The sequence below is a fragment of the Lagopus leucura genome, unplaced genomic scaffold, assembly GCF_019238085.1.
Source record: "Lagopus leucura isolate 7727_CA_CO unplaced genomic scaffold, USGS_WTPT01 Super-Scaffold_100009, whole genome shotgun sequence".
Classification (NCBI taxonomy): Eukaryota; Metazoa; Chordata; class Aves; order Galliformes; family Phasianidae; genus Lagopus; species Lagopus leucura.
Window position 1 is genome coordinate 21,513,472 of NW_024962266.1, and position 26,816 is coordinate 21,540,287.

The 26,816-nt window shown below is 42.5% G+C and overlaps 1 protein-coding gene across 1 annotated transcript in view; it reads right to left on the reverse strand.

The window, feature by feature from the left end:
* Positions 1-26,816, reverse strand: part of TRABD2B (TraB domain containing 2B) — a 255,932-nt gene that overhangs the window by 83,547 nt on the left and 145,569 nt on the right. The window contains exon 4 of the mRNA XM_042873535.1: positions 19,005-19,179. Within this exon, the coding sequence (XP_042729469.1) occupies positions 19,005-19,179 (175 nt within the window). The remainder of the gene's footprint in view (positions 1-19,004; positions 19,180-26,816) is intronic.

Sequence of the window (26,816 nt, forward strand, 5' to 3'; positions counted from 1 at the left end):
GCTTCAGGGAAGTGCAGATGTATCTACACATTACAGTGCTACAGAAATACATTTCTAAAATACACTACCATGCAGATTTATGTATTTTGTTAGAGGAAGGGAGGATGTAAGACATTAGTCCTGCACAGCATAAATGGTGAACAAATGGTTAAGACTAAAGCAGGATTTCAGAACACTCAAGACCAGTTCCTAAATCTGCTGCAAACTTTGTTTTGCTTTGGGCATATTAGTTCAGTCCCTTACCTGTCAACTAGAAAGAATTATGCTGTTTTGGTCTCCTTGTAAGGTGCTTGGGACATACCAATTACCGACCCTCATTTCAACTAACTTTATGTCTCTTAACACTGCACTTTACTTAGGTCTCTTTCTAGTCAATGGAGAGAGACAGGACACTTTGAGAGTGAGATAAATCTCCTATGAGAGTTATACCTCACTCTGGAGAGGCATACTTCCTACTCCTGAGATATAAATGAGAAAATCTACAGTGTCTCAACACTTGATAAAATGACTGTGCCAAAGTACCTGGAGTCAGCTACCATGATTGCAGGTCTTGACATTTAAAACAACTGGCTGATACAAAAAATACTCCTCGAAATAGCGCTGAACAAGTACATCCCATCTGCTGAACCGCAGACAAGAATAACTAACTCAAATATGCATTCATGGCAATTCTTGAGCTGAGCAGATGGGAAACCCAAAGGCCAAATGCACCCAGATGTGAAGCAATGGCCTTTTTAGCATCATGTACTCGCTTCCACATCAACATTCACCCCATTCTTGCTCTGTGAATAGGTTACAGCCCACGACTTCCACTTCCATTTCATGCATACTGTAATAACTGAGCTTCTGAAAGATTTTATTGGTTTAATAGTACTCACCAATAAGCACTTTGGCATAGTTTACATTCATTTCAGCTTATGTATACAGCCAAACACTGCACTCATGCTCTGAGTGTTCAGGTTTTGTTGTTTATTTTTTTAATTATTTCTTAGGAGAGGGTAAAGGCACAAAACAGACAGGGGCAAAAAAGGTTAAAAAAGAGTGTGGGGAAGGAGAACGATGGGATCTAACATTAGTTACTTAAACATACAGCATGAATCTGAACAGAGGTTTGATAGGGCTGTCAAAACTGACTTCCTTCTGAGCCTTGAGCAAATAAATAAGTACATAAAAGAACTGAAAGCAGTCCCAGCGCAGCTTGCCAGCACAGCAGCTCCATCATGGCAAGAGTGTACGGTAAAAAGCCATGAGCCTGCTTCTCAGCAATGCAGTGGCAAAGACAAAGAAAGAATTTGGCATGTGGCTAGTTACCCTTCATCTAAAAAACAGATTGCATAGAATGATTTTCAAACAACAAAGAGATAACTAAGTATAGATCAAACTCCTATCAAAGTCTTAGAGAGATTAATCCCATCTAGAACTACCCCTTTAAACACTAGATGCTTAATTTAAACTGGTTGTGTTGTCTTCTTTTGTTGTCAAAGGAAGCAGTGAACTGCTAACAGAGGCTCATTTGGCATCATAAAGAACTGTGAAGATCTCTGACAAGTAAATTAGGTTTGGAAGTGTTCCCTTCTGTTGGCTACTGATAAAACGCCCAGTTTAGGTAGCTAACTCATTTGAGGATACAGCAACGAACCAAGAGCTTTTACATGTTAACTGAGTCCATGGTAATACTCCATGCACCTGTCCCCTGGTTAGAAGCACTGAGCTAAAGCATGACCAGATCCTAACCTCAGAAAGGAGAAAACTGGAAATGACTCTATTTAACTGAATGACTTTTGAATGACCACAGGCTGCAGCTGGCAGAAGAGGTGGATGGCTTTTCTGGTAAGTGATGAATATTCATTGCCTTTATCAGCTTAGATCCATGCTGCCCTGGCAGGAGTCCAATAACTTTCCTTAAAGACCATGACTGAAGCACAGATTGACTTTATGTTCTCTGCCCTGCTGTTCATCTCTAGCATAGCTTGTTTATCTCCCAATATATGTTTTGCTACAGCCATAAATGACTTCAGCAACAAGCATCTGAGCTGTGCTTGGATTGGGAATCATAAGCAGGCATGGCGAACAGCAGCCATCTGGCTCCAGGCCCAGCTCTATTCTATTTGAGGAGCTCTGTTCTTTGGTGGCCACTTAGAGTTGTATTTTATTTATTTAGGGCTGCTAAACCTCATTTTTATTTGTTCATGTAAATTGCCTGAGTGGTCCTGGACTTGGAAGGGAAGCACATTTTTCCCTCCTAACAAAGAAACAGATGATCTCATTGGCAAATGAGACACATACGGCATTGTGTTTACTTTAGAGCAAGCTCACTTATGAATCAAGCCACTTGACTTACCAAGCTTTTTTTCCCCCCTTTTTCTATTATGGGAAAGCCTGTCAATGAGAAGAGGATGTCCCTTCTTCACCTCTCACCATCCCACATTCCTGCTGTTGGGGCTGCTGCTCTGTTGCCTTGACAGTGCTTTAAGCACAGTGCTCAGAGGTCACTCACTGACAGATCTGATCCAGCCGTAATATATGCTGAAATCAATAGGATTTGGATCCTCCTAATGAAGGCATGAACTTACAAGACAGTCTATCCCTTTGTGCTCAAAGTTTAGGGTTTCTAAAACCAAGCTTGTGCTGGAATTCAGCCACGTTTTCAGAAGTACTGTCTAAGGGCTCTGGCCTTTGAAAATCCAGGCTTGAGCAGTCTGGTTACTGGGCACTTGGCTTCGATTTGACTGAAGAGAAATTGTCATACAATTTTGGGTAGTTAAAAATCTAGCCCTTGGATCCACTTGTACTGAATCTTAAAATGAGCAGTGCCATGCAATTAAAATAGTTGCAAGAAGTGATGACTACACAGTGATGGCTCTGAAACAGCTCTTCTGAGGAATGTCCATCCCTGTGCTCTTCCTGCAGTGATTACTCCAACCACAAACCAAGTGTTCACTTCCCTCTATTAACTCCAGCATCTGGAATGGACATGAACTTCTGTTTCCCACATTCAAAATTGAATATACACTATCCATCACAAGCTATTTGCCAAGGGAAAAATAGTCCCACTGCATCAGAATATTAATCCTACTAGGATTTTTTTTTTCTTTTAGAAGCTGTTCCTTATATTACTGGAAGAAGTCATCCTGAATTGGCATTCTGGAGCAAGAGACCATTTTGTCACAAGGCTGTCATCCAGTTCTTCCCAGGGGAAGCTTTGGCTTACTTATGGACAATTGGACAAATGGCCACCCACAACTCCCCACCCCATGGAAGGCTCACTCAGTCCTTGAACTCTACAGCTTCTCTCAGCCACTCTGGTCAGCATTCTGTCTCGTCAGTCAAAGACCAAATCATGAATTACCAAGTCCCTCCTCCCAAATTTTCTTTGTCACAGCTGATGCTCCTCTGACTTGGAGGACAAACCATTTGATGACAGAGTGGAAGAAGTGAAGGAATTGTCTCTCATTTGTTCGTTAAACAGCTGATCTACCAAAATGTATGAGTATAGTTACACAGAGAATCTATAAGCAATCTCCACATACAGAAGACATGACCACAATCAATCCTCTCCTAACACATGACCTGTCGCTAAGATGTGCCACGTAACCTCTGTTCTTAGCTGTTATTAATTAGCAGGACAGTTTGCAGCCCAGGAAGCCCATGAGTGTTCCCACAGCTAGAAGTTAAATTTGTCTGCTCATAGTTGAGTGAATTTCGCACGCTACCTGGTAGTGCTGTTAGAATCCACAGCTTTTTACAACTGCATTTTATACTATTGTTATTTATTCTTTTCAAGAATAAGCTTTCTGGCAATTGTAGGCCTGTTCATAAAGCAATGTGAAATCTCTTCAGATGGAGGGGCACAAATGAGCACCTATTTATAAGAAGTTGTACACACATCCTTATCTATCTGCTGTTTAACTTGTTTATCTGGGCAATCCTCAGGCACAGAAACATCTGAGCATACAGGAATGTGATGTCTGTTTGCAAGGGGGAAGCCTGCAGCCACAAGAAGCCTGTCAGTGGAAGGGACAGAACCCACACCTCCCCAAAACCAGCTCTCCTCGAGGCAGTGAAAATCCTCGTGCAGATCTAAACAAATCTTAAGACAAATAATCCCCTTGCAACCTTGCACAAGGGATGATCAGTGTCCCCTCCTATTTTTCTAGCAAGCAAGGTTATGGTCCCTACATCTCATCCCACTGTCCTTTATTATGCCACAGTAATCAATACAAAACGTGAAGAGCACAACTTCCAGCTCTTCTGCAGATGAGTTACTGCCCCATCTCGGGGGCAGGGCTCATAGCATTCCTTTTATACATCTGTCTCAGCTTAAACCTATTTCTGGGGTTATCTGAGTATTGCAGGGAGGAGCAGTGTGAGAACAGCTATGAGAGATGGCTGGCTGCGTAGGGGTGAAGGCAGCCTTCCCATGGCACGACGACTAATCGTATTGTAAGTGCATACGAGACCAGGTCAAAGCTAATTAAAGCCAACAGCCAAGTCTTCTCAATCACACTGCTCACCTACAGAATCAAAAGAGCAATCAACTGGGAAAACATTCTGCTGCACTAGTTCAGTTGCACGTTCCAAAAAGCCTGACTGATCTTCCACTCAAGGGAAAAAAGGAAAAGAAAAGAAAACAGAATAAGAAATTCCTACATCTGAACTGAATATATAGCTATTGGCAGCTCTTAGTTTTGTGTTTCACCCCAAGCTTTAACTGGCAGGAGACAGCAGATTCACGAGCTTTTTCCAGAGAACCCAAGAGAGGAGGGAGTCTGCTTGACAGAGTTATATCTCTGGCAAGGAGCAGTGCTGATAATCACTTTCACTGGAGATGCTGTAAAGCGGCTCATAATTCATTCCTGTTGTACAATAAGCACAGGACAATTAAATCCAGCTCTCTTTGATACTATGCACAGAACTTCAGCACAATCCATCATTGCCTGTTTACACACAACGGTGTAGAATTAACAAAAAAAAAGGCAAACGTGCTTAGGTAGACTGTCTTGTGACATTTTCCCACAATTAAAACGATCCAGAGTTGTAACTAGCCTGCTCTTAACACAGCCCCTTTGCTTTTTAAGACATAAGTTTTATTTTCTTGCATTTACTTCCCTCTTTCACCCAGCAGGAAGAAACTGTCAACACAACCGAGTTTGTATTTTACTAATTCCAGACTGGTGCCTGTGCCTGGAGGATGCTTTACCCAGTCCTTGCACTGCTGCCTCCTTGCTGAGGCTCAATTTAACACCTCCCTTGTTACGGCCAGATTATGGCAACGTCTATTTTGTTGTCTGGATCTAACGGAAACAGTTTTAACTTTTGACAGTTTGCAAAATCCTGAGCATGAAGTTTGATAGAAAATGCCATTAAGATACAGAATTTTTTTCCTGATCAGTGAAACCAGAAAAATGTGTTTTGTAATGGATTTGTTTGGACAATGAGCTCTTTTTCCAGTTTCTAGGAAGGAGCGAGTTGGAGTTTACACCACAGCCTTTTCCTGACCAGGAACAGTAACAGAAAATTCCTCCTTCTGCCAAAGCCAACTCTTTCCATAGAGGAACACAACCTTGTGAAACTTCCATCTTCCACCACATTTGAGGGAAATTAGCCTATGGGTTCAAATGTTCTTAACAGACGTGTAAAACCAGGCTAGCCCATCTCACCAGGAACTGCAACTACTTTCCTCCCTTACTCCATGCGTCACCAAATTTCATGTTGTACTCTGGTGAAGCCAGCCACGGCACTTTGGTATCTCCAGACAAGAAAGCTCTGAATATTAACATATACTCTCTAAATGGCTCTTTAAGGAACTCAAAGAAGTGAATGACATTCATGTGAAGTACTATTCCTTGTCCACGGTAAGTCTGTAAGAATTTGATCAACACTGCCAAAGGCAGTGGACTTCAAAAAAGATCTCAAACCTGATCCTTTCCAGAGACAGGTGTGTTTGTCAGATCAAAAGAGAACATAAACTAATCAGGTCCAGTAAGGCTCTAAACACAACATCTGAAAGAAGCAGACAGAACTCTAATCTGACAAGGACAGCAATTGTAGGAAATTTGCACAGCTCCTGCATGCAAGCATTTAAGAAAAAAAATCTGTGAACAGACTTCAGCCTATGGCTTGTTTGCAAGCTGTTAACTTTGTGCTTTTTGTCACTCTTAGGACGCAATTAGTCAGCATAATTTGGCTTCTTGATACTTTAGTTAAGACTAAAACCAAAAAGAATAACAAAGTCAACAACTAGCAAGCAATGAAAGCACATCCCCAAGCCAATATCTTTGCATTCAGTAGAACACAGAGCCCCAAGAACAATGCTTTCCTCAAAATGACATAATCATGCCCTTTTCATGGGAGGCAAGAAGCAAAGAAGTATTTTTCTCATGTTGTCTTACACAAGAGGAATTCAAGATGTGGCTTAAATTGCTTAGGAAAGTCAGATTTGTTTAATTAGATACTCTACAAGTGACTAAGGAAATGATCAAAACCATTTGGTGGCTTCAAGTTGTGCAATATTTACACTACATAAATATGGCAATTTCATTTTAACCTTGTTTCCAAAGAACATGAGGCTTACTGGATTCTGTTGTCCCTTTGTGTATAGACTTTTGACTTTATGATCTCCCCTGAAGGATTCTGAACCCACAGGCAAATTTCAGATCTGTTAGACAGAAGAGAAACTGTCTCCAAGACAGTCCCTTCCTATACATTTTATGAAAACAGATGACTGGATAGAGACTTGCTGATCTCTCCCGTGGAAGAAAAAGTTGCAGGGTGAGCCTTATTAGGGAAATCAGAGACCCATAAAGATAATACAAATGCCCTAATTAACAGAAACGCCTCAGTTACATTTCAAACTTTATTAGGCCACTGGGAATCCAAGCAAATGACCTAAAACCATAGGAAACCAAGCTTCATTAATGTCACTGCTCATGGAAAAGTGCGAGTGTTTGAGGATCAGAGCTTAAAGCCTAAATGGCTCCACAAGGACAGACCTTCAGCTTAGGCATTTAATTCTCCTTGCCTGGGATCTCACACTGTGAATCCACAGCATCCAGGACAACTGAGCTCTACCCATGGGTGCCTCCTGGGTGTGCTCTGTGTGATGCACATCAGCATCCTAACACGGTGCAACCATGGCTGCGCTATGAGAGAGTTCAGAATTAACATGGGCAGCACAACAGCTCTTATTTCACATCAATTAATAAGGCTGTCCCATAAACAGAGCTTTAAAAAAAAGAGACAGAACTGGGGGCTCTTCAGGGAGGAGAAAAACATTCTTCATCTTCACGTTAAAGGCATCTTTGGCCTTCACCAAGACCAAACATACACTAGTAACAAGAGTACTTTCATTACTTCATAACATTCACTGTTCTACTGCTTTATTTCCTGTGCCAGCATACAATAGTGAAAGGGTTTTAAAAAAATAATTATCTTTGACCCACGGTTTAAAGCTCAGGTTTAAACACAAGCAATTACAGTCCATGGAAGGGGATGAAATTCCGGGAGATAAGATCAATCCATCAAACAGCCTCAAAACTCTCAGGGCCAAAAGAGACCATTTCATTTTTATTATTTATTTTAAAATCAATTAAAGCTCTTTCAAATATTTCTGACTATCGAAAAAAGCATTCCTTTTTCCCCTGTTATAAAAAGAAGAAGAAGAAAAAAAAAGCAAGAGAATGCAGAAGTAAGGAAATGGATGCTGGATTCTGCTAAAATATCAAGGGCAATCTTACCAAATGTCAGACTCCTCAAGCTGCGTGTATTTGTTTAAAACATTTCGCTTACCAGCGGACCGAGGGGGCAATTTTCAGGGTAGAAGTTCTGCAAATATTTTAAGTAGAGTTTTAATTGACCCGGTTTGACATTAAAAGCACTTTTTAAACTCTTGATATTGTTAGCCATTTAAGATAAGTGGCAATAAATACAGATTAATTGTAACATGTGAAATGAAATCTTTGAGCTGCGGTGGGCCGCTGAAAAGGCCCTTTGTGTGCTGGGGAGGTGCAGGATCGTGTGTTAGGGTTAGGCTAACAGAATACCCCGTCAAGCTCAGTGAGGTTTTTGGTAGCTCACGCTGTGACCAACTGCAAAGACAACAAACTTTAGGCAAAGGCAAGCGGTGTGATTGGCAGGTATAAAGAAAAACACAAATGCTGGAAGGACAGGCTCCCTTCTGACAGAAGCGCTGCCCAGCGCAGGGGTTACAAGCAGGCCAACACTGGAGCTTTTATTGTGTGGGAGATGATTGAACTGCTCACGTAAATTCAGAAAGACAACTTCTGAGATTCGGGTGTTGCAAGGAGATGCTGAATAAATGCTACAGACGTGGTGAGTGGGCTCCACAGGAGACACCATCTGGTACGTCTCTTCGTAATACCAAAGAAAACAGCAGAAAGCCACCCACACACCCTCCAATTTCCACTCTCCCTAAGCCTTGCATGCAGCAAGACAAGTCATGTCAGAAAGCTGCGAAGGGTCTCAAGGCCTGAATCGTGTCTCATTGGCAGCACTTAACTCATTTGGCCTGGTTGCTGCTTTAAGCAAACAGTGAAGACCAAACACATGATATGTCAAAACATTTTCTTTTGGTTTTGGCTGCTTGCTTTGTACCTCACAAGAGGGATAACCCTACTGATGGATAGAACATGGCTCTGGTTTTTGTTGCTTTGTTTTTGTTTTTTTTTTTGTTTTAAAAAAGAAACACTTTCAGTCAGATGAATGATAGCACTTGCCCTAGGAGCAGCTTTCTTTCATTCCCTGCTGAGGAATGATGGACAAGCTTTACCTTTCCATGTGTTTGAGTCCCTCTCTTCTGTGCAAATGAAGATGGAAAGTCTGCTCTGAGGGCTGTGGGTAACAAATGATCCCAAGAGTGAACAAAAGGGTTGGCCAACACTGGGCTTCAATTACATCACGTGATAATACTTGGAAACTGTGCACTGCTTTGGTGCTACAATGGGATTAGAGCTCTCCCATTCCTACAACAAGGATCCCAGCCTTGGGTGAGCTTTCCTGGTGGCAGCAGGCTCTCTCTGCCCCTGGAGTACCAAGGTGCTCTCCAAGAGAGGACACAAACCACTCCTGGGTCAGCTTTCCGCTTGCTTAGAAGAACAAGGCGCTTCCATCGGCTGCAACAGAAATCATAACTCTGGGAGGTCTTAATACACAGAGCAGCTTGCTCAAGGTCAGAGAGAGGTAAGGACAGGACACTGAATTCTTGACTCCTGCTCTCAGAGTCCAACTAATCCCCTCCATGGGAAAGTCAGGCATTTGCTGGAGGTCAGTTTTCTATGCTTCTTCCATAGCCAGTGGAATGATGCCTCTTGAGGGCAGTTTCTTCCATCTCAAAATATCTATCTGAGATAAGTGGGAGGATTTGTTCTCTAGAGATTCATGGGTGGAAGGAATCTGATGATCTTACAAAGAAGATGCACCAAGAATTTTCAGATACCTATAGTTCAAGAGAGAGCGTCCCACCCTAACAATTACCACTGTTACCAAGATATTAGACAGTCTTCAAAAATCTCAAGCTTAAAAAAAATAGTTTAAGAACCAACTCTGGATTAACTTTCCTGACACACCCATATTTTGGTCTGGAAAGGTTTCAAGTACTGTCCCCATCACCATGCTTACTGCACACCTTTGCCAAATGCGAATCGACAACCACCTCTCTGATTACCTAAGGCTGGAAGCCTGCTTGCTTTACAATTCACGGTTTAATCCTTTCTTTGCTTCTTAAATTTGTTCCCGATTGCCAATGAGCCATTTCAGGTCTCAAGGGAACAACCTTCAAGTGTTCCTGAACTCTGCACACAGGAACGTTGCCCCAGGCTGCCTCTTGGACTGCTAAGATTTCTGATGCTCTTTTCACCCCTTCCTACTCAAGAACATTTTTGGGCATGGTTGATGGCACATTTGACCAATTAGCAGTAGTGAGGCTGCACAGTTCGAGCGCCCACGAATCATTAGGTTTATAGAGTCCTGGAGCCATACCTAGGTCACATTTACAAATCTGCTACATAATATTGCTCTGGCCTTGAGAGAACAAACACTTCATGAGAGTGCAGCCCAGAGAAAACACATGGATCCTGAGATACTCCAGATAGTTATTTTCTCTAAACATCATTTCTCTCTTCAAACCACATCATGACCGATTAATGTGCTGCATTCGGCGCCCTCCTGCATGCAGATGAACCAACAGAGTTCCACTACCTACAGACGCATTTCATCTCCTTCTTCCTTAGGGATTTTCTGAGGTCTAATGAAAGTTCAGCTCATGCTTTGCTCTTTCAGTGGATGAGCACTATGGATTACCTTTTCCTCTACCCAATTTTCACGATGCGTGTAAGAACACATTATCTTAGAGACTCTAAGCCATCTGGCAAGTTGCGTTATCATCAGCCAACAGACTAAAAATTTACAAGGGTAAAAGACATTCACACACACCTACATGCATACACTCACAAACACCATGATTGCTTAAGCCTCATTTCCTTAGGAAACCAGATTAAAAATAGCACTGATATCAATAGCGAAGTCTTTATTTCTTTGGCAGATTTCTGTTACTTTTAAACCAATCCTCCCAGTGAGAGGTACTGCAAAATTTTCAGCTGGAACCAGACCAGATTTCTAAGTGATAAGAACCTCACAGCAGTTTCACTATACCTCAAACACCTCAAGGAAAAACACAAAATGAATGTGAATTCTGTAAAAATATTGAGGACTGGTACAGAATTTCATACTGAGTTAACCCAGTGATAGTATTCGAGTCTCCACTCCAGCTACCCTCTGTGTATAAATACAATTTTTCTAAGTTTGCAAACCTCAGTATTTAAGGTATTTGCCATCATAAAGTACAAATTATACTAAAAATACTCATGCTATGTATTTTAGATATGCCACGTAAGTTTAAGTCTTGCAACATTGTTCCTGGAAAATGGTGGAGATTTCACTTCTGCAAAGGGTTGGAGCCACAGCTGTGCTCCACCAAAGCATTAGCATTTAGATTAAAGCGTGTTTGCAAGTTCTCTGGCAGAATGGTCCTTGGTTGGTGAATAACAATTTATCAAAGTACTTCCAAAGTCTGAGTGAATATCTTCAGAGAAACAGAAGAAGATCCAAGACACATTCATATGGATTTTTGGTTATTCAACTGACTCCTCATTCTCACTGCCTCTCTGGAAGTACACAGGAGTAAAGCCTGGTAGCTCTGAAGATGTTTTTATCGTTTTCTAGCTCACAGACCTAGAAAATTGGTTTGCCAAGAGCAAGAACTCCATGGCTACATCCAAGCCAGTCACCCATGGACTTGCAACAGCCACAGCTCCAGAGCTTCTACCAAAACCACTATGGTGCAAGCGTACCAGTATTGTCTGCTCTCACTAAGACCATTTGTATTTTCAAGTTTCATTATTAATCTTTTTCAAAAGCATCAACGTTTTCCATAGATTGGAGCTGCTTCTCACTCCCCATCAGTCTAGAGTAGACTGATGTTTCATTAGGTCTCTAGCAAAGAGCAGAAAGGAATCCAAAATTTGAGCACAAAACCAACCTTCTTTCGATTTCAGATGGCAGCTCAGCTACTGGACTTGGGCTTCAGCCCACTTTAGTTGCCACCAAAGCAATTTTGTCCAACAGATCCTTGATGCCTTCTCCATGCCGCTTTAAAATGGGCGAACAGTGGCAGAGTTTGTGTTTTGAATAACTAAAGTTTATGACATCTCTTCGTGCTGGCTAGAGCCCTAATTATTTCCCTTCTGCCTCTCTGAGTAACTCTATCTTCCCTTTCCATTTCTGATACTTCAATATTTATTTTGGGCAGAGGTATACTGCACACATTTTCTTTTTCTTGACACGTCTCTTGTGATCTACCAGAAAAAAACTACAATGGAAAAGGGATTTAATAGACTTATAAAAAGGGAGGGCATTTATATTTTCCAGTAACGTGAAAGTAACAGCCTAGATTAAAGGACTGGAATGACAAATAAACGTTGTCTCATCCAGGTGCATATGCCTGTCACCTTGCTGTCAGCTGCAGAGCTACCATTAATTCACTGAGAAAGGATTTATGGATTTGGGATCAGATCCTTTCTCAGCAAGTTTGCTCTGATGGTATTCCTGGCACAACCACAACCAAGAAATCCTGGAATTCTCTCAAGAACACCCAGTTTAATGAGATTTCCAGTCCCAGTTTCCATACCAGTAAAAATTCTCAAGAAATCCCCATAATTTACAACTAGGCTTTTTAAGGCTTTCACTTTTGTACCTTTTGCAGAACATCTCTAGCCAACAACTGTGCCCTGTCTTTGCAATCCATCAAAATCACCGATCCTTCATCCTTGCACAGTCCTCCTGTACCTTGCCCTTAAAACGAGCACGAAGCACCTTGAACCTGCAGAATCCCAACAGCACAAACAGCAGAAGCTGGTTCCTCACTCTGTCTAATTCCTTTCTCAGCTCCTTCTCCAGCCATCCGATGCTCTGACAGAAGAGCAGCAGGGATACAGCCACGAGAGTTCCTGGGGATTCCCTGCTCCACTGTGGGAGGTACACACCCAGGCAGGAGGTGCAGAAGCAAGAAAGATGATCCCACGTGAATCACCATGAGGGATTTGTGCTAACATGTCGGGTTCTAGATTTAAGCACAGTTGAGAAGCCAGATTTCCTTCTGCTCTGGGACAAACCACATAGCTGGCATTACATTTGATCGCAGTAACATCTTAATCACTGCAAGAAGCACAAATTTATCCCAGCTGAGTTGAGATCCTTGGACATTTTGCAATCTGTATCCTGTCTGCATTTTCACACTAGCATCCCCAGAAATCTCAGCGGTAGAGGAACACTGCCAATTTGGGGTTCTCCATATAGCCTCTTTAAGGTCTTCTTGCAAACAACACTGTTAGATCTGGTTGGGAGTTTTCTGAGGAGACGGTTTTGGGATGGAAAGTGATGAATTGTCTGGCATCCATATTTTGGTTTCAACACTCCTGTTATGAAATCTCGTTATATGGGACCTCTGCTGATCTCCTGAGAGCTTACAGGGTGGCCTGCAGATTCACTGCAAGTTCTTGCATGTTCTTCCCTCCAACCCCCAGCACATTTCACCCCAAGTTTAAGTCCATTCTGGTTCAGCAGAGTGTGTAAGTCTGGGTATAAATCTTCATGATTATTTGCAGTTTCACAAAGAGAGTTTCCTGAATTACATCTACATTTTTACATTTCAAATTTTGAGGAGGAACACAGGGTATAGCCAAAATATCTATATGTTAGGACAGCAGGGGCCAATATAGCTTTCTTTTCTTTGACAAGAGGCAGGCAAAATTAGACTTGCACAGTAGAACTTGGCACAGATGTAATAATAAATATGATATGAAAACGTCAGCGACCCAGAAGAGCTGACATTAACGTATGCATTTCTTTAAATAAAAATCCTACTGTCTGCAGGCAAATTTGAAGGTTAGGACTTTGAGCTGAAACCCACTTCAGTGCAGCAATGATGAGTGGCCAGGGAGGACTCCCTGATGAGCACAACAAGGCCTCCATTGGACCAGAGGGAGTGCAGGGCTTGCCCAGCTTCCCTTAGTAGTTTAGGCTGTAACACCTAAGCTAAGAGCATGTGAATCTTTCTTTCACTTGCTTTGTCTCTTACCTTTCTTGGTACACGTGAGAGCAGCCTCAAGATAGCTCTCACCACTGCAAATGCAGTTCTGTTTTTTTATGAGTAACATCTTGGTATACAACAGGAGTTTGTCAGATCAGAAATACAGGAATCAGCCTTCACAATGGCACTTCCCCTTTCACAATAAGGTAGTGGAGTCAGGCTTATTTTGGCTTCTCCAGTTCAGGCTCTTTCTGTGCTGACTTAAGCTTCAGGTGAAAAGAAAACATTCAGAGGCTTCCAAACCTCCATATGATACAAGATCAACGTACATAAAGTTCCGCTGGGCTTTTTTTAAAAGGCTACAGGCTGGATTTGCACTTGGAACAAGCTATTCCCCAGTGGAGCAACTCCTGATTTACAACCGAGTGTCTGAAAAGAGAATCAGACCCTGCCTGTTCAATGCAGACTTTCAAAAAATTCAATTACATGGGTTTGGTCAAAGTTAGCATGCGAGAATATTCTTAAAAGCAAAGCGATTCTTTACCTTGAAATCTATAGAAGTCCATACACAAAAAACAGACCAACATCACCATAGGTATCTGGATGCCCAAATAAACACAAGTGGAGGGAATTCTAGCATCTGCAAACCGTTAATTCACCCTTTTCTTCTTTTTTTGTAGGCTTGCCAAATTCAATCTCCCGGTCGCCAACTTCTTGGTCTGCTGAGACAACCGGAGAACTGCATCAGTGATGTCAGCAGCACCACTAATCAGTGCTGGACCAGGATGTCTCACCCTGGGGAGAAAGTCTCTTTATATCCCAGCCCACAAGTGTGCTATTATTTTTTTTTTTTTCCCCTCCCTCCTCCTCCATTCTGCTGAGGATCCAAGAGGAAGAATAGAAATGGCAAAGAGCTGCATAACTTGTGGAAGTAGGAGGACCGTACTTCCGATGTGAGGCTGTTCATTCCCAAATGGCAAAACAGTGGGTGTAACTTTGAGCCCAGTCTGTACACAATACTGCACCAGCGGGGAGTGCAAAACAGCCATTTGCATATTCAACATCTGTAAATCCCCAGTCCTCAGCATGCAGCTGGATGTCAGCCTCAAGGCATTTCCTCTCTGAAAAAACACTTTCAAGTATCATATGTGAACCTGGATGCCAGATCTCGTGGCAGGTGCTAATAGCTTTCACAAAGGCCCTCTCAGTGGTTCGTGTTCAAGCTGTGTGTAGTATCTATGGCTTTGTTTCCCTTCCCAAACTACTGAAGGCAACTATGGTTTCCAGTAACAAAGGCTCCCACCTCCTGCCATCTTTCCTCCCATCCAAATTCAACAGCCATCTTCCATTTCAGTTATGGCCTCCATCTTTATTTAAATAAATAAATAAACAAATAGGTAAACATTCAAGACAGTTACATCACCAGTAGCTGTCTTCACAGATTCTCTACAGTTTATGGAGAAAATTAAGCACATTTCAGTGGTGAATCAGACCAAATATGACCTCAGCCACCTTGGAGATATCTGTCACTCTCAACTATAGAAGGTGATGGGTGAGTGTTTCTGCCTTTGTTGTCTTCTATAACCACAATGAGATGTGATGAAATTCCCATTGGAAATCCTCTCTGAGAAAGCTGGAGCAGAGGACTACGAACAGGTTTTGTATTCTCTCTGTGCTATCACACCCTTTAGAAAGAATTGGCATTTACCAGCATGTGAAAACACAGCCACAGCGCTTGCAAATCACTTCCAAGTCCCAGATACCATTTAACATTCTGACCGGAGAGTTTCCAAAGCCTTCTGCAAAGTAGCATTATTATTAACAGTTTAGTTTAGGACAACCTGAGTCATTACTGATGATGCTGACTGAGAAAAATCTCAGTCAGAGAACAGGGAAGAAATGCACCCTTTCTGAACAGAGAAATAAAAATCATCCTGCAGTAGGAACAAAAAGAGAATCAGACCCTGCCCAGCAGGATTATTCTGTTTTAATGGCAGCATGCAGACTTCTACAACAGAGCATCCCAGGAATTTCAACCTAATCTCAGCCACCTATGCCTACAGCTGAACTACAGAGGCCCAGCTGTATCAGGTGGTGAGCCCTGGCAAAACACACTGACTTCACTGGGAGCCGTGGTCACCCACATGGCCATGTTGTTTCACTGCACTGCAGATTGAGGGGCTGCCCACAGCTGGAAGAATGCATCCTTCCCTCCACTGTAGCACTGAGCCCCGTAGATGGCTCCATTCGCATCCTGTTGCGAGAGACACTATGGTGCTTATGTTTCAGCACAGAAAAAAATAACTTTTCTTTTAAATTTTAATTAACCAGAAAAACCATTCTAAAGCCTACCGACTTGGCTGCTAATAGGCTTGAACTGAAGCAGCATCTGAATTTCTGAAGCAGTAAATCCAGCCCTGAGTAACTAAACTGACAGCTCTCATAAAAGAAAGAAAGAAATGCAACTAAGTAAAACATCCTAAGGAAATTATCCTTCAAATTAACTGCAGACATAAATTTATCCATCTGTTATCATATGTGTTACTTGAAAATTATTTGCCCATAAAAATGAAATAAACCAGAGTGATTTTTTTCTTAAACATTGACTTCATGTGTATAGTCTTAGTTGCCAAAATATTAACTCTTTTTAACAGCCCGTGTGCTCTTGGCTACATCTCTGTTTCTTGACTGTAAATGGGCCTTTATTAATCACATGGATATGTCAGAGCTGAAGCTCTTCACTGTTACTATGGATCAATAACACCTAACAGTACATGATGGATTTTCAAAACAAAGAACAAGAACAAAATCTTTTGTTTTATTCCAGTACTCTATTTAACTGCTTCTATTCTTTCAGAGAGAAAGATTAACAGGGCTGTTACCTGAAAAATATCATTTAACCACACCAACAATAAATGGGGTTTCTCTGCTAGAGTATAGTTAGTGTGAATACAAGCATGGCAAGATTTCCACATTAAGCCTGAATACGGTAAGCCCTGGCAGGAAAAGAATGAAGTGTATAGGAAGGAGCTAGAGTTGTGCCCCATTTTACCCAAATCCTATATTTTTCTTGGAGGGGATGAAGAAATGAAAATTGAAAGAATAAATGGCCATTTTCATTTATGTGTTTTATAAAGAAATACATTGGAAGTTTGAGCAGTTCCAATGAATTTAACGTGTGAGTAATGCCACAGGAAGGTAGGAGTGGGAATCTGTTGAGGTCTATTGCTTATTTAAAAAAAAAAAAAAAAAAAAATCCTGAAAAAGCTTAATTTAGAATTAAGACTTCTGTTTTAGTATTTCTGAATGGAACAAAAAAACTTTTCAACAAAATAAAACCGGTCCATTTCTCTTTGTGTTTCTAAAAATTGGTCTGATCTCAACTCACTTGGATGTTCCAACATGCTCCCGTCCCCCACCCACTGCTCCCTCAACCCGAGGCCCTGCATGATGGCCAGGCTGTTGATGGCCATGATGGCCACACTGCCCACGATGCAGCAGTACTCTCAGTTCTTGCTGTATAAAGGAAAAAATAATAATAATAACCCAGAGAAGAAAGAAGGAATTAATTGTGTGAGAATGGCCTGCAGGGATGGAGGGCTTCAGCAAGGAAGACCAAAGGGATGCTAGAACAAAGCACCCAAAACAAAAAGCTTTCCTCAGCATCAATCCTGCTCTGGTTTTCAGTAAATCCTGCGGCATGCATCTGCCCTGTCCTGTTAGAGTCAGAGCTGGCAGAAAGGAACCGTCCAGTGACAAAGGCTTCCACAACAAAGCCAAAAATGGGCAGCAAAAGAAGAAATGGGTCTTGATTTTTACAAAGCAGCTTTCACACCTGAAGCTGCTCAGGTGCCCTGAGTAGATGCACTCAGCTACAGGTGAGGGGGTGAAAGCCCAAACCACCCATCCATAGCAATAGCTTTCTAAGGAGAGCCATCTACAGTGAGTACCCATTTAATTGCATTTCTGTTACCAGTACACACAAATAGCTGCAGGGGTTAGAATCTTTCCACTCTAAGATCCTGCTGGTATGAAGAAAGTCTGCAGCAGATGTAGGCACAGAGGAAGGTAAGAAGGCAACAGTGCCATCTATCCCCCAGGCTTCAGTAACTTCCTGCTAGGGGCTTCCTGAACTGGGAATTTTATTAGAGCCATTCTGTAATCTCTGATAATCCTAGCTCCATGAATTAGACAACTTTTTTTTTTTTTTTTTTAAATTAATCCCTATCCAACTATGAGCCACAGTGATGTATTCTTCTACTGTAAAAAGTAAAATAAAATTGAGCAAAACTCCTCAAACCAAGTATGAGGAAAGCCTGAGATAAAATAGACTTGGGAAAATGCAGTCTGGATACGCTCAAAGAATAAATACATAAAGATGCATCTATCTGTATTAAATCCTGCAGCCTTTAATCAAAATTCCCACCAAAGTGCGTAGTGAAAGGCAAGTCATTGCCAAACTTCATAGTGAGAGCCATGGGACAAGAAGCAAAGTTCTGTCAAAGATGAGAAATGGTTAGCAAAAGAAGGAAGACAGATCAGTTCTCAGCACAGAAATCTCAAATTGCCTTGAAGTCGGGGCAGCCTGTAAAACCACTAAAGCTGCTCCTTAGCATTCTGCTGAAAAGGGGCCTGAGCAGTTATTGTTTATGCTCTTATACCACAGAAACATTAACTTTGTTACAGAGGTAAAATAATTAACAGAGAAAGGACAGCTGCACATGCTGTTACAGAAGTGCTACTCACATCTTTGTTCTGCAGACTACAGGGAGAAAGTTAGAACATGCAGAAGGACACATCAGATGCTCCTTAATGATTTAGAAATAGTGGTATTTAGCTACATGTATAACTCACACACTTGCACAAGGTCCAGAGACATCCAGTTGAGAGAAATGCACCACCATGGCAGCAGTGTCACCCGTGTAGAAAATACACAGAGGTCCCAAGGTCTGAAACCCCAGGGCAGGATTCCCAACCCACAAACAAGTCCCTTACCATGGCAAGACTTGTGTTCCCATAGCCTCACCCACTCCTCCAAATTCAAAGACCCTTCAAGTACATCCTATACTCGCTGCCACAAACACAACCACAACACAAACATAACATGAGAAATGAAGAGTTTCGTTGGGAAAGGGAATGAATGCAGTGGTGTGAGAAATGTTAACAGCTTCACGTTTCTACCAGGACAACCCAATGAAAAGCTCAGGAGCAACCAAATCACAACCTGTCTGAACAAGATTCATTTCCTACACAGCAGGTTTACGCAGACAAAAACCTTCCTACTTTAAGGATAAATCCCCTAGAAAAAGCTCCCTACAACACCAGAAAGAGAATCTCAAAGCATTCAAATCATTTTACTTCCAACCAGAACATCCAAATAAAAGAGCACTTCACACCATACCTGCTCCGAAGGCAAAGAAGAAGCTCTTATCTGTGTTCTCCCGCAAAAGCGCCATCACTCTCTTGCCCATTCTCTCGTTCCTCTTGTAGATGAGCTCCTGCCTGAAGTAGCTGTCTATCTCCTGGGCTGTTACTTGCTCGTGGGGTGGGAGTGTAGTGTTGATGAAGTTTGGGACCTGCAATGGAGAGACTGAGGCTCAGCTGGCGGCACCTGGCTCTAACGGGCTCATTAAAAGGACAGCTGTAAACAGTTCAGTAATCTCAGAAACGTTGGAGGTTGTAATCCAGTCTTACTTAAACCACCTGTGCATCACTGAAAAAACTCACCACAGTACGTGAGCTTGTTCTATAATCTTTAATTCTACAAAAAAAAAAAACAAATCACCCAACAAACAAAAACCTGGCCAACACATGTTTTATTTAGTGTAACTGGCACCTGGCTGTAGCTGGGAAGGGTACAGCAGACTACAACTTTTACTAAACAGAGCATTTTGATTTTACTCTGTTCCTTAAGTAACCTGAGTTTTTAGGTGCTACACCTGAGCAATTTACCAGTACCTCTTCTCTGCATGTCCAATCTTGTTTATTGGCTGATTCATGCCTGAACAAGCCCTGCAATGCATTCTCAACCAAGGTGGTCATGACCTTGAGTAAGGACTGCAAGATTTGGCTTGTATACAATTCTTCTTAACAATCCAAACAGTTAAACAACTAAGAAAGGTCAGCAAATCCAAAACCAGGAAGATGTAAACAGGATAAAACTCCTTACCTTTTTCTCAGCTTTAGATCTCACTAGAGAAGAACATGAACTCCACAACATAAAATCCCTGAAATATTCCTGATATTTTGGGGCAGAAAAAGGGAATTCCATACCTGCTGCTCCGTCAGTCCCTTTTTTTGGAAGGAGTGATGTTCACGCACAAAGAAGGATGGTGAAAACCCGAAGGATAGTTAGGATTTTTGCAGTAAGGGGAGTAAGCCCATGAAAAAACCAAGACCAAAGCTGTAAGGGGCAGCCATGCCACAAGTCTTTGATTACTGGAACAGGTGAGCTGTTTTGATGCAGGAGCCTGCAGTGTGTTACAGTGGGCAGTGCTTGATGACTGCTCACAGGACCCCTCACCTTGGGTGATTTCCTCTGCCTTGCCACTGGAAAGCTGCTTAAGCTGCAAAACCCAAATTCAGATTTCCCAGTCCCCAGGTAAAAGTAAAGCTGCCAGGATTTCCAGCATTAATCTCAGTCAGCGGTAATGGTATTGCACGCACAGCCCATGAGGGGAACATCCTTCAAGCAGCGTGATGAAATACTTGATGCAGCAGCGCTGTTGCTTTAATTCTTCCTCTGATTTTCCACTATACCAGATTCCTGAACTCATTTTCTTAAAACTTGCTTTTAGTCATCTTTTTTTCAGCTCACCTCTTACCCTCCCACTTAACTATATGATTTTACCACAGCAGTTTCTGCCTCTTCCCACATTCCTCACTCATATTGTCTCTCTAAAAGTTTTCAGCAAGTCTTAGCGAGAGAACTCACTTTTATCTTTCCAGTGGTTCTCCTTAAGGCTTTTCCACTGCAGCCTCAGATGTGTTGGGAGCACAGGGCAGCTGAGGTTTCTCACCATGAGCTACTCAGAAGGACAGACTGAAGCCTTGCTGTGGGTTTGCACCAAAGGCTGTACCTGCTGGGTGAGCCAGAAACAGGCACAGCATCTCATGATGCTCCCATATGGGCAGAGATAATGACAGCACACCATAACTGCACTAGCCTGTTGGGCTGCATGGTCCATGTGGATTTTCCAAGTGCAATCTGTTTTGCCACCACACTTCTCCCAGCATGTTGCTCTTTAAGATTGGGGTATATTTCCCTAAGTCACTCCTCCTACCAGGCTTTCCAGGCTGGCTTGGCTTCTTCAACGTGTCTTGCAGAGTCATCAGAGCAAGAGAGTGCTTTGTGCCTTATTCTCATTTTAGCCCTTTGTGAACACTCAGCTAATAATAACAGCCCCATTAGGCCAGACCTACTGGAGACACCAGTTTCCTGTCACTAAACAAGGAAGCCGCCTTTAGCTGCTTTTGTCTTCCAGGGACCAGGAGCAGCCTGCTGGCACTGGAGGGGTAAAATACTGCTGGCTGCAATAGTGAAAGTTTTAGGAGCATCCATTCCTGGTATAAAGCAGTGAGGTAGGAATAACAACACATGCAATGCTTCAGGGAAAGCACCATACAACTTATGAGAACAACCTGCTCCTACTCAAGGCAGGAGCAGCAGTGCTCATGGACAGAATGGCTTTGAGCAGCCCGTTTAGGGGACATCTCCATTGCACTGCAGGAGGTTTAGAGCCCAAGCACAGGGATTTTGTTCAGACCTTGACCAAAAGGGTCTTTGCCAAGAAGCCAAGCACCCTCCTTTGGCTCACGCAGCTCCATCACTTGCAGTGATGCACTGCACCTACATCCACACTCAATTTACAATTTGTTTCCCCCCTTTATCAAACCTAAAACAGAATGCACAAAATGCAGCCATTTCCTCACCTTTTTTTCTTTTTTTTTTTTTTTTTCCCCTCTCTTTTCCTTCTGTGGGAAAGAGTTTGCTAAGGACAGAGAGATAAATTTCAGACCAAGGACTGGATTTTGTCAGCGTTTCTCATACTTGTCCAAAGAACGAGATGAAAGGAGGCATTACCCTTATAGGCACATCACCAGCTACAGATCCCTCTGCACCTTGTGCATTCCTGTGTTTCTAATGACTGCTCAATCACTTGCAAAAAATACAGCGTGTGTGTATGTTTGCATGTGTGTGTGTGGCAGAGGCTGGAAGATAAATGATGGAAGTAAGTACAGCCGTACACAGTAGTGCAACCACACTCTGAGCTACGACACTGGCCCCATTAATCAGCGCTGCTCCTCCCTGTATCGCAGCTCCTTTCCATGGTCGGTGACATACACCATGCGTGGCTTCAAGGAGGCAGCTGCTCCTGTTGATTTAAGAAACCCTTTGGATTCCTAACTACCAGACAGGGATCAGGAAGTCAAGAAACAGTTGCATGCAATTAGGAAGCTGTTAACCACAGTTGGGATTAAATGGGTTGTTTTTTTTTTTTTTTTTGGAGGGGGGAAAAAAGAAAAGCTGTTGTATTGAAAGGATGGGCTAAAGAACACGCCAAGGGATGTTTTTTTCTTAGTCCATTTCATCAAATATTTTTGTTTTGATTCAGTGTAAAACATAATTTTTGTATTTATAATATTGTCATTTGTCAATGCCAAAATATTGGCATTTGTTATTTCAAACTGAGTGAGAGATGAAACGTGCTGTGCCAAGGGGCAGCACACTGACCACCTCTGTGATAGTAGCTGTCTATTGCTATTAGTATTCAAATGCATCACAGGATGCGTGATGGGAGTGTTGAAAATCCTCGCTTCTTATTTTGCTGCTCACTAAGAAAGCAGTAATGGGGTCAGCAAACAATCACACATCAACTGGGCTTTGCTTCCTTTCCAGTGGATGCACATTAAGAGAGATAAGAACAGGTTTTGTGTACAGTCTCCTCAAGAAGATGTTTTTTGAGAACAATGCTGTTTTTTTGAGAAACCAATTAATGTAATGTACATACACCCATATTTCCCATGAAAACTCAATAATATATTTCATGCAGAGGTATTTAAAAGAAAGAACAATTTGTTTGATTGAATCAGCTGTAACTCTGCCTTTTTTCTATTCATATTTACCTGGCTCTATGGTTACTACAGTTAAGTACAGCTGGACTCTGAATCCAGTCATTAGGTGCCACTCTTGGTATCTTTAGGTATACTCTGCATTTCTTTGTCAAGTTTTTGAAGTGAGAGGACACAAGAACTGAACAAAGTCAAGACCCAAAACCACTCGTCCCCCCTGGTCTGTGTAATTTCATTTGAGTCAGCATCCCTGATGGAATATATGTGTGGGTAAAGCTCTGCACACGTTCCAAGCTCACAGCGCTGTGGGATGTGGGCCATAATTCTTCACTTTTGAAGTCAGTAGGAGCTTCAGGAAGAAGAAAGAGGAAGGGTTGTGGAGTGGTTATGACACCACCCTGAAAAAACTGTTCTGTTCTCATGGGCGATACAAATCTTTTGCATGATCACAAGCTTGTCATTTGGGTTTAGGCCTTCAAAGGAAACTCGGCACTTCACATGCACTAAATATCTTTGAAGCATTTGGCATTATTCCTCCTGTCTCTCAGAATCCCATCTGTAAAATGGGGACAGCAAGACCCTCTGACTTGAGAACAGATGTTATGTAGAAAGCACTGGCTGAATCTTGTAGATGAGACCCCAAGGAAGATCCAAAGTCAAAGATGATGCTTAGCAGTAACCTCTCTTCCCACTGATACTTTGTGGAAGGAGACTGGGATTCTGTAGCATAAGAAAGAGCTAACTCCACACTTCACCTTAGAAAAAAAACACATTGGCCATATCACAGGACCCACATTACGCTGTCAGTTTTGTCTATAGAAAGAGGGAAAGAGGGAAGAAAAAAAAAAAGGAAAGGAAAAAAAAAAGAGAAAAGAAAAATGTATCAGTGCTGAGGTTTTTTTTTATCATAGTTAGGGTGTACTGCAAAGGTCAGCTGAAACTTCATAAACACTGGAGGATATTTAAGATATTTTCTTGTTTATTAATTTTTTAATATTTGTACAAATTTTCAGGGCAAAGGCAAAATGCCAGGGCTGTGAATATCAATCTAAAAATAATTTTTTGGACACATCACATATTAGCACCACCAACTTTGGTTAACACTTTTTCCCCTGCTATGACCCTACTGGCTACAGTGAAACTGCTCTAAATTCAGTACGAAATCACAGTGCCACTGTTCCTACCACTATATGTTACATTTCTGACCATCTCCCATTCTCCAGTAACGTTTTTTTAGCCTCATTCTTTTCCTGTGATCCCAGCCTATTCCTGGAATGTGTTTAAATAATGGCACTGTGTCATCAGAACATCACTGATAGCAAAATAAATGGCTAACAATGCCTGTGTGGGCAAAGGTTTTCATACTCAATTCTGAGGGAGATGGACAGGAGGAAGCTCAGGCAGGGAGATGGGAAGCCAACTCTCGCCATGGAGAACAGAGATTTCAGCAGCCCCACGTAGGAGCAGAATGGTTTCAAGCACACTGAGATGACCCATCCCCATATCAGCATAAGTCCATGCAGCCCATCGCACAGCACAGGACTGTGATTTCCCACTTTTGCAGTTAGGCACCAGTAGTACCCCAGACACCAAAGCTCAATGTGTAAACTTGATTTCTCTGAGCCACATCATCAGCAAACATTTACTCTCCTAAACTCTTCCTGACACTATCTTCTGCTTTGGTCAATTATCTGCTCCTGAAACCCCTCACTCCCTGTATCCAGGGAGCAAATAGCTTAGGGCTTTCCAGCCTCACGTTAGGTGCAACATTAAAGCTCTGGAAAGCCACACATGGAGTACCATACCTAGTCCTTGCAGGAAAATCACTTAATAATAATGCTTTGTGTCCCCCTCTCTTCCCATATAAATAGAGGAAATATGAGGAAACATGCTAGAAGTCATAGAGGGAGATATTGGGAAGGCAGAGAGTTGTCCATCAGCTTCTTAGGTTCCACACAAAACTCATCCATCCTTCCCTGGCAGGACACAACTTCCATGCTAGTAATCCTTATCTGCACTCATTACATCAAACACAATGTTTTTTATGTGATATTTATTATACATTATCTCATTAGCTGCCCAGTTTATGAGCTTTTTGTGGGCAAAGGCCAGAAGACAAGGAAGGGGCCACACTTTGGAGGATTTCCCCTGTACCACGCAGGCCAGGAACTTTTATATGGTCTAGAGAGCAGTGCACAAGATAAGAATCTCAAGAGCTGACAGCACCGCTTATGTGGGCTTCCAGAGAGTCAAAGCAGCATCCCAAAACCCGCTGTCTCGTCTGACAAATGGAACAGCCCTAAATTCACACCAGCACTTGTTGGGTCAGAGGCTGACATCTGAGCTCCAGTTATCACCCGTTTATGAAGGGAGGATACCTGCCTGTTAACCAGCCTTGACAGGGCATTGTGGTTTTTATTGCAATGCTGAAAAATACACTACTGTGGACTCGGAAGACACCTGTTCCTCTTTGATTTATGAATCCTTCTGGCATCTGGGAGAGCAATATCCACTTACTGCAGCCTCTGACGCAAAGAATTCAAATACTGCTGAGTGAATGGGCTGCAAGGATAAGCATTGCCATGAGGAGGACATGGAGTGACAAGCGCTGCTGCTGGCTGGGCTGGTTTCCTGCAGCACCTCCAAGTTTCCATCCCAATGGAGACCTTCAGGGCCAAGGAAAGGAGTGGGAGTTTGGTCAACGTGATTTAGCTCAAAGATGGCAATTGCCCAGAAGATGCACTTTGAGCTTAGTCTGTAGGATGGAAGCCAGGAGGGAGCTCTGCAAAATCGTGCAAGTTGGTATTAGCCCATCCTTCAATTCCTGCTACTTCTAGGCGACACTTTCTTTTTATTAAGCATCAAAATTTGAAGTCATGCATTAGGAGCATGATTAGACTTAGATTTTCATAAGTCCTATGTGTCCTTTCCCAGTGCAAACATCTACTCATGATGAGTGCTAAGAACACATTATATGTACTTCCAGCACTTTTTGGAGGATGGAGCTAGCATAGGTATGTCATTTTGTGGATTTTGCACTGCTAAAATGTGGTGTTTTTTTTTTTTCCAGAAGCATACTCCAACACCAAACTAGCCACTACATTCCCAATCTGTGTGCATCCCATTTTATTCTCATCCATTGTGCAGAACGCCAAGCAGTTCTCAAGTGACAACTCTCTGCAGCCAGAGAGAGGCTTGGAAGTACTGAGAACAGGTCAAAGAGCAGTCACACTTCTCCCACCCACATCTCCCCACCCTCCTGCTGCCCGTGCTCCAGGAACCAGTCAGGAACTATTCTGAGGTTTGGTCCAGCTCAGCATTTCCACTACAGGAATGGATTTTCCATCGCACCCCTTGGCTTGGAGAGAGCCTGCAGTGTCCCAGACCTCCTAAAGAAGGAAACAGAACTGAGAAACTGTGAGGAGAAGGGGCTGCAACCTCACCCTCAGCAGAAAGTGTGGTCCTGCAGCTGAACGGAGAGGGGCTCCACAAACCCTAATTATGTTCTGGCTCAGATTCATTACTACTTGGACAAATTTGTGCACTTTTCATCAGCATTTCTGCTCAGTCCTCCCGAGCCCTACTCTTGCAGCCCTATTCTGCACTGCACCACTTGCCTGGCTGCTGCACTTGCATTGCTGCTCATGCTGGCAAGCATTCTGTAGTTGGCCTACCTAATTACAAGCTACATTGGGTACCTCTTAGGATGGAAAGACAATTTGAGTGTAAAAACAAAGTTCTTAGAGTTTCAAATTAGCTAGCTCAGCTCCACAAGCCACTGGAGCATCTAAATCTATAAACAGAGGAAAATTACAAATAGAAAAAAAACTGAGAGGAAAAAAATAGCCTGAAAGTTACTGAACTCTTTAAAGATAGCATACGATATTTAAAAAAATAAAATCTGTCGGTGAAAGAAATACTTCAGGAGTCATTGCTGGCATGACTGTAGGCTTGTAGGGTCAGCTGCAACTCCTGAAGCCCTGGACATCCACATCCCTGCAGCCATCAGCCCCAAATCCTGCTGCACTTGCTGTTCTCCCAGGTGGCATCTGGCCTAAGGGCAGTCATGTGCCCTGCCTGGCCCCAAGTGCTGCTTTGGGGCATTTGGGTGGAAGGAAAGCACTTTCAAAGAAAATAGAAA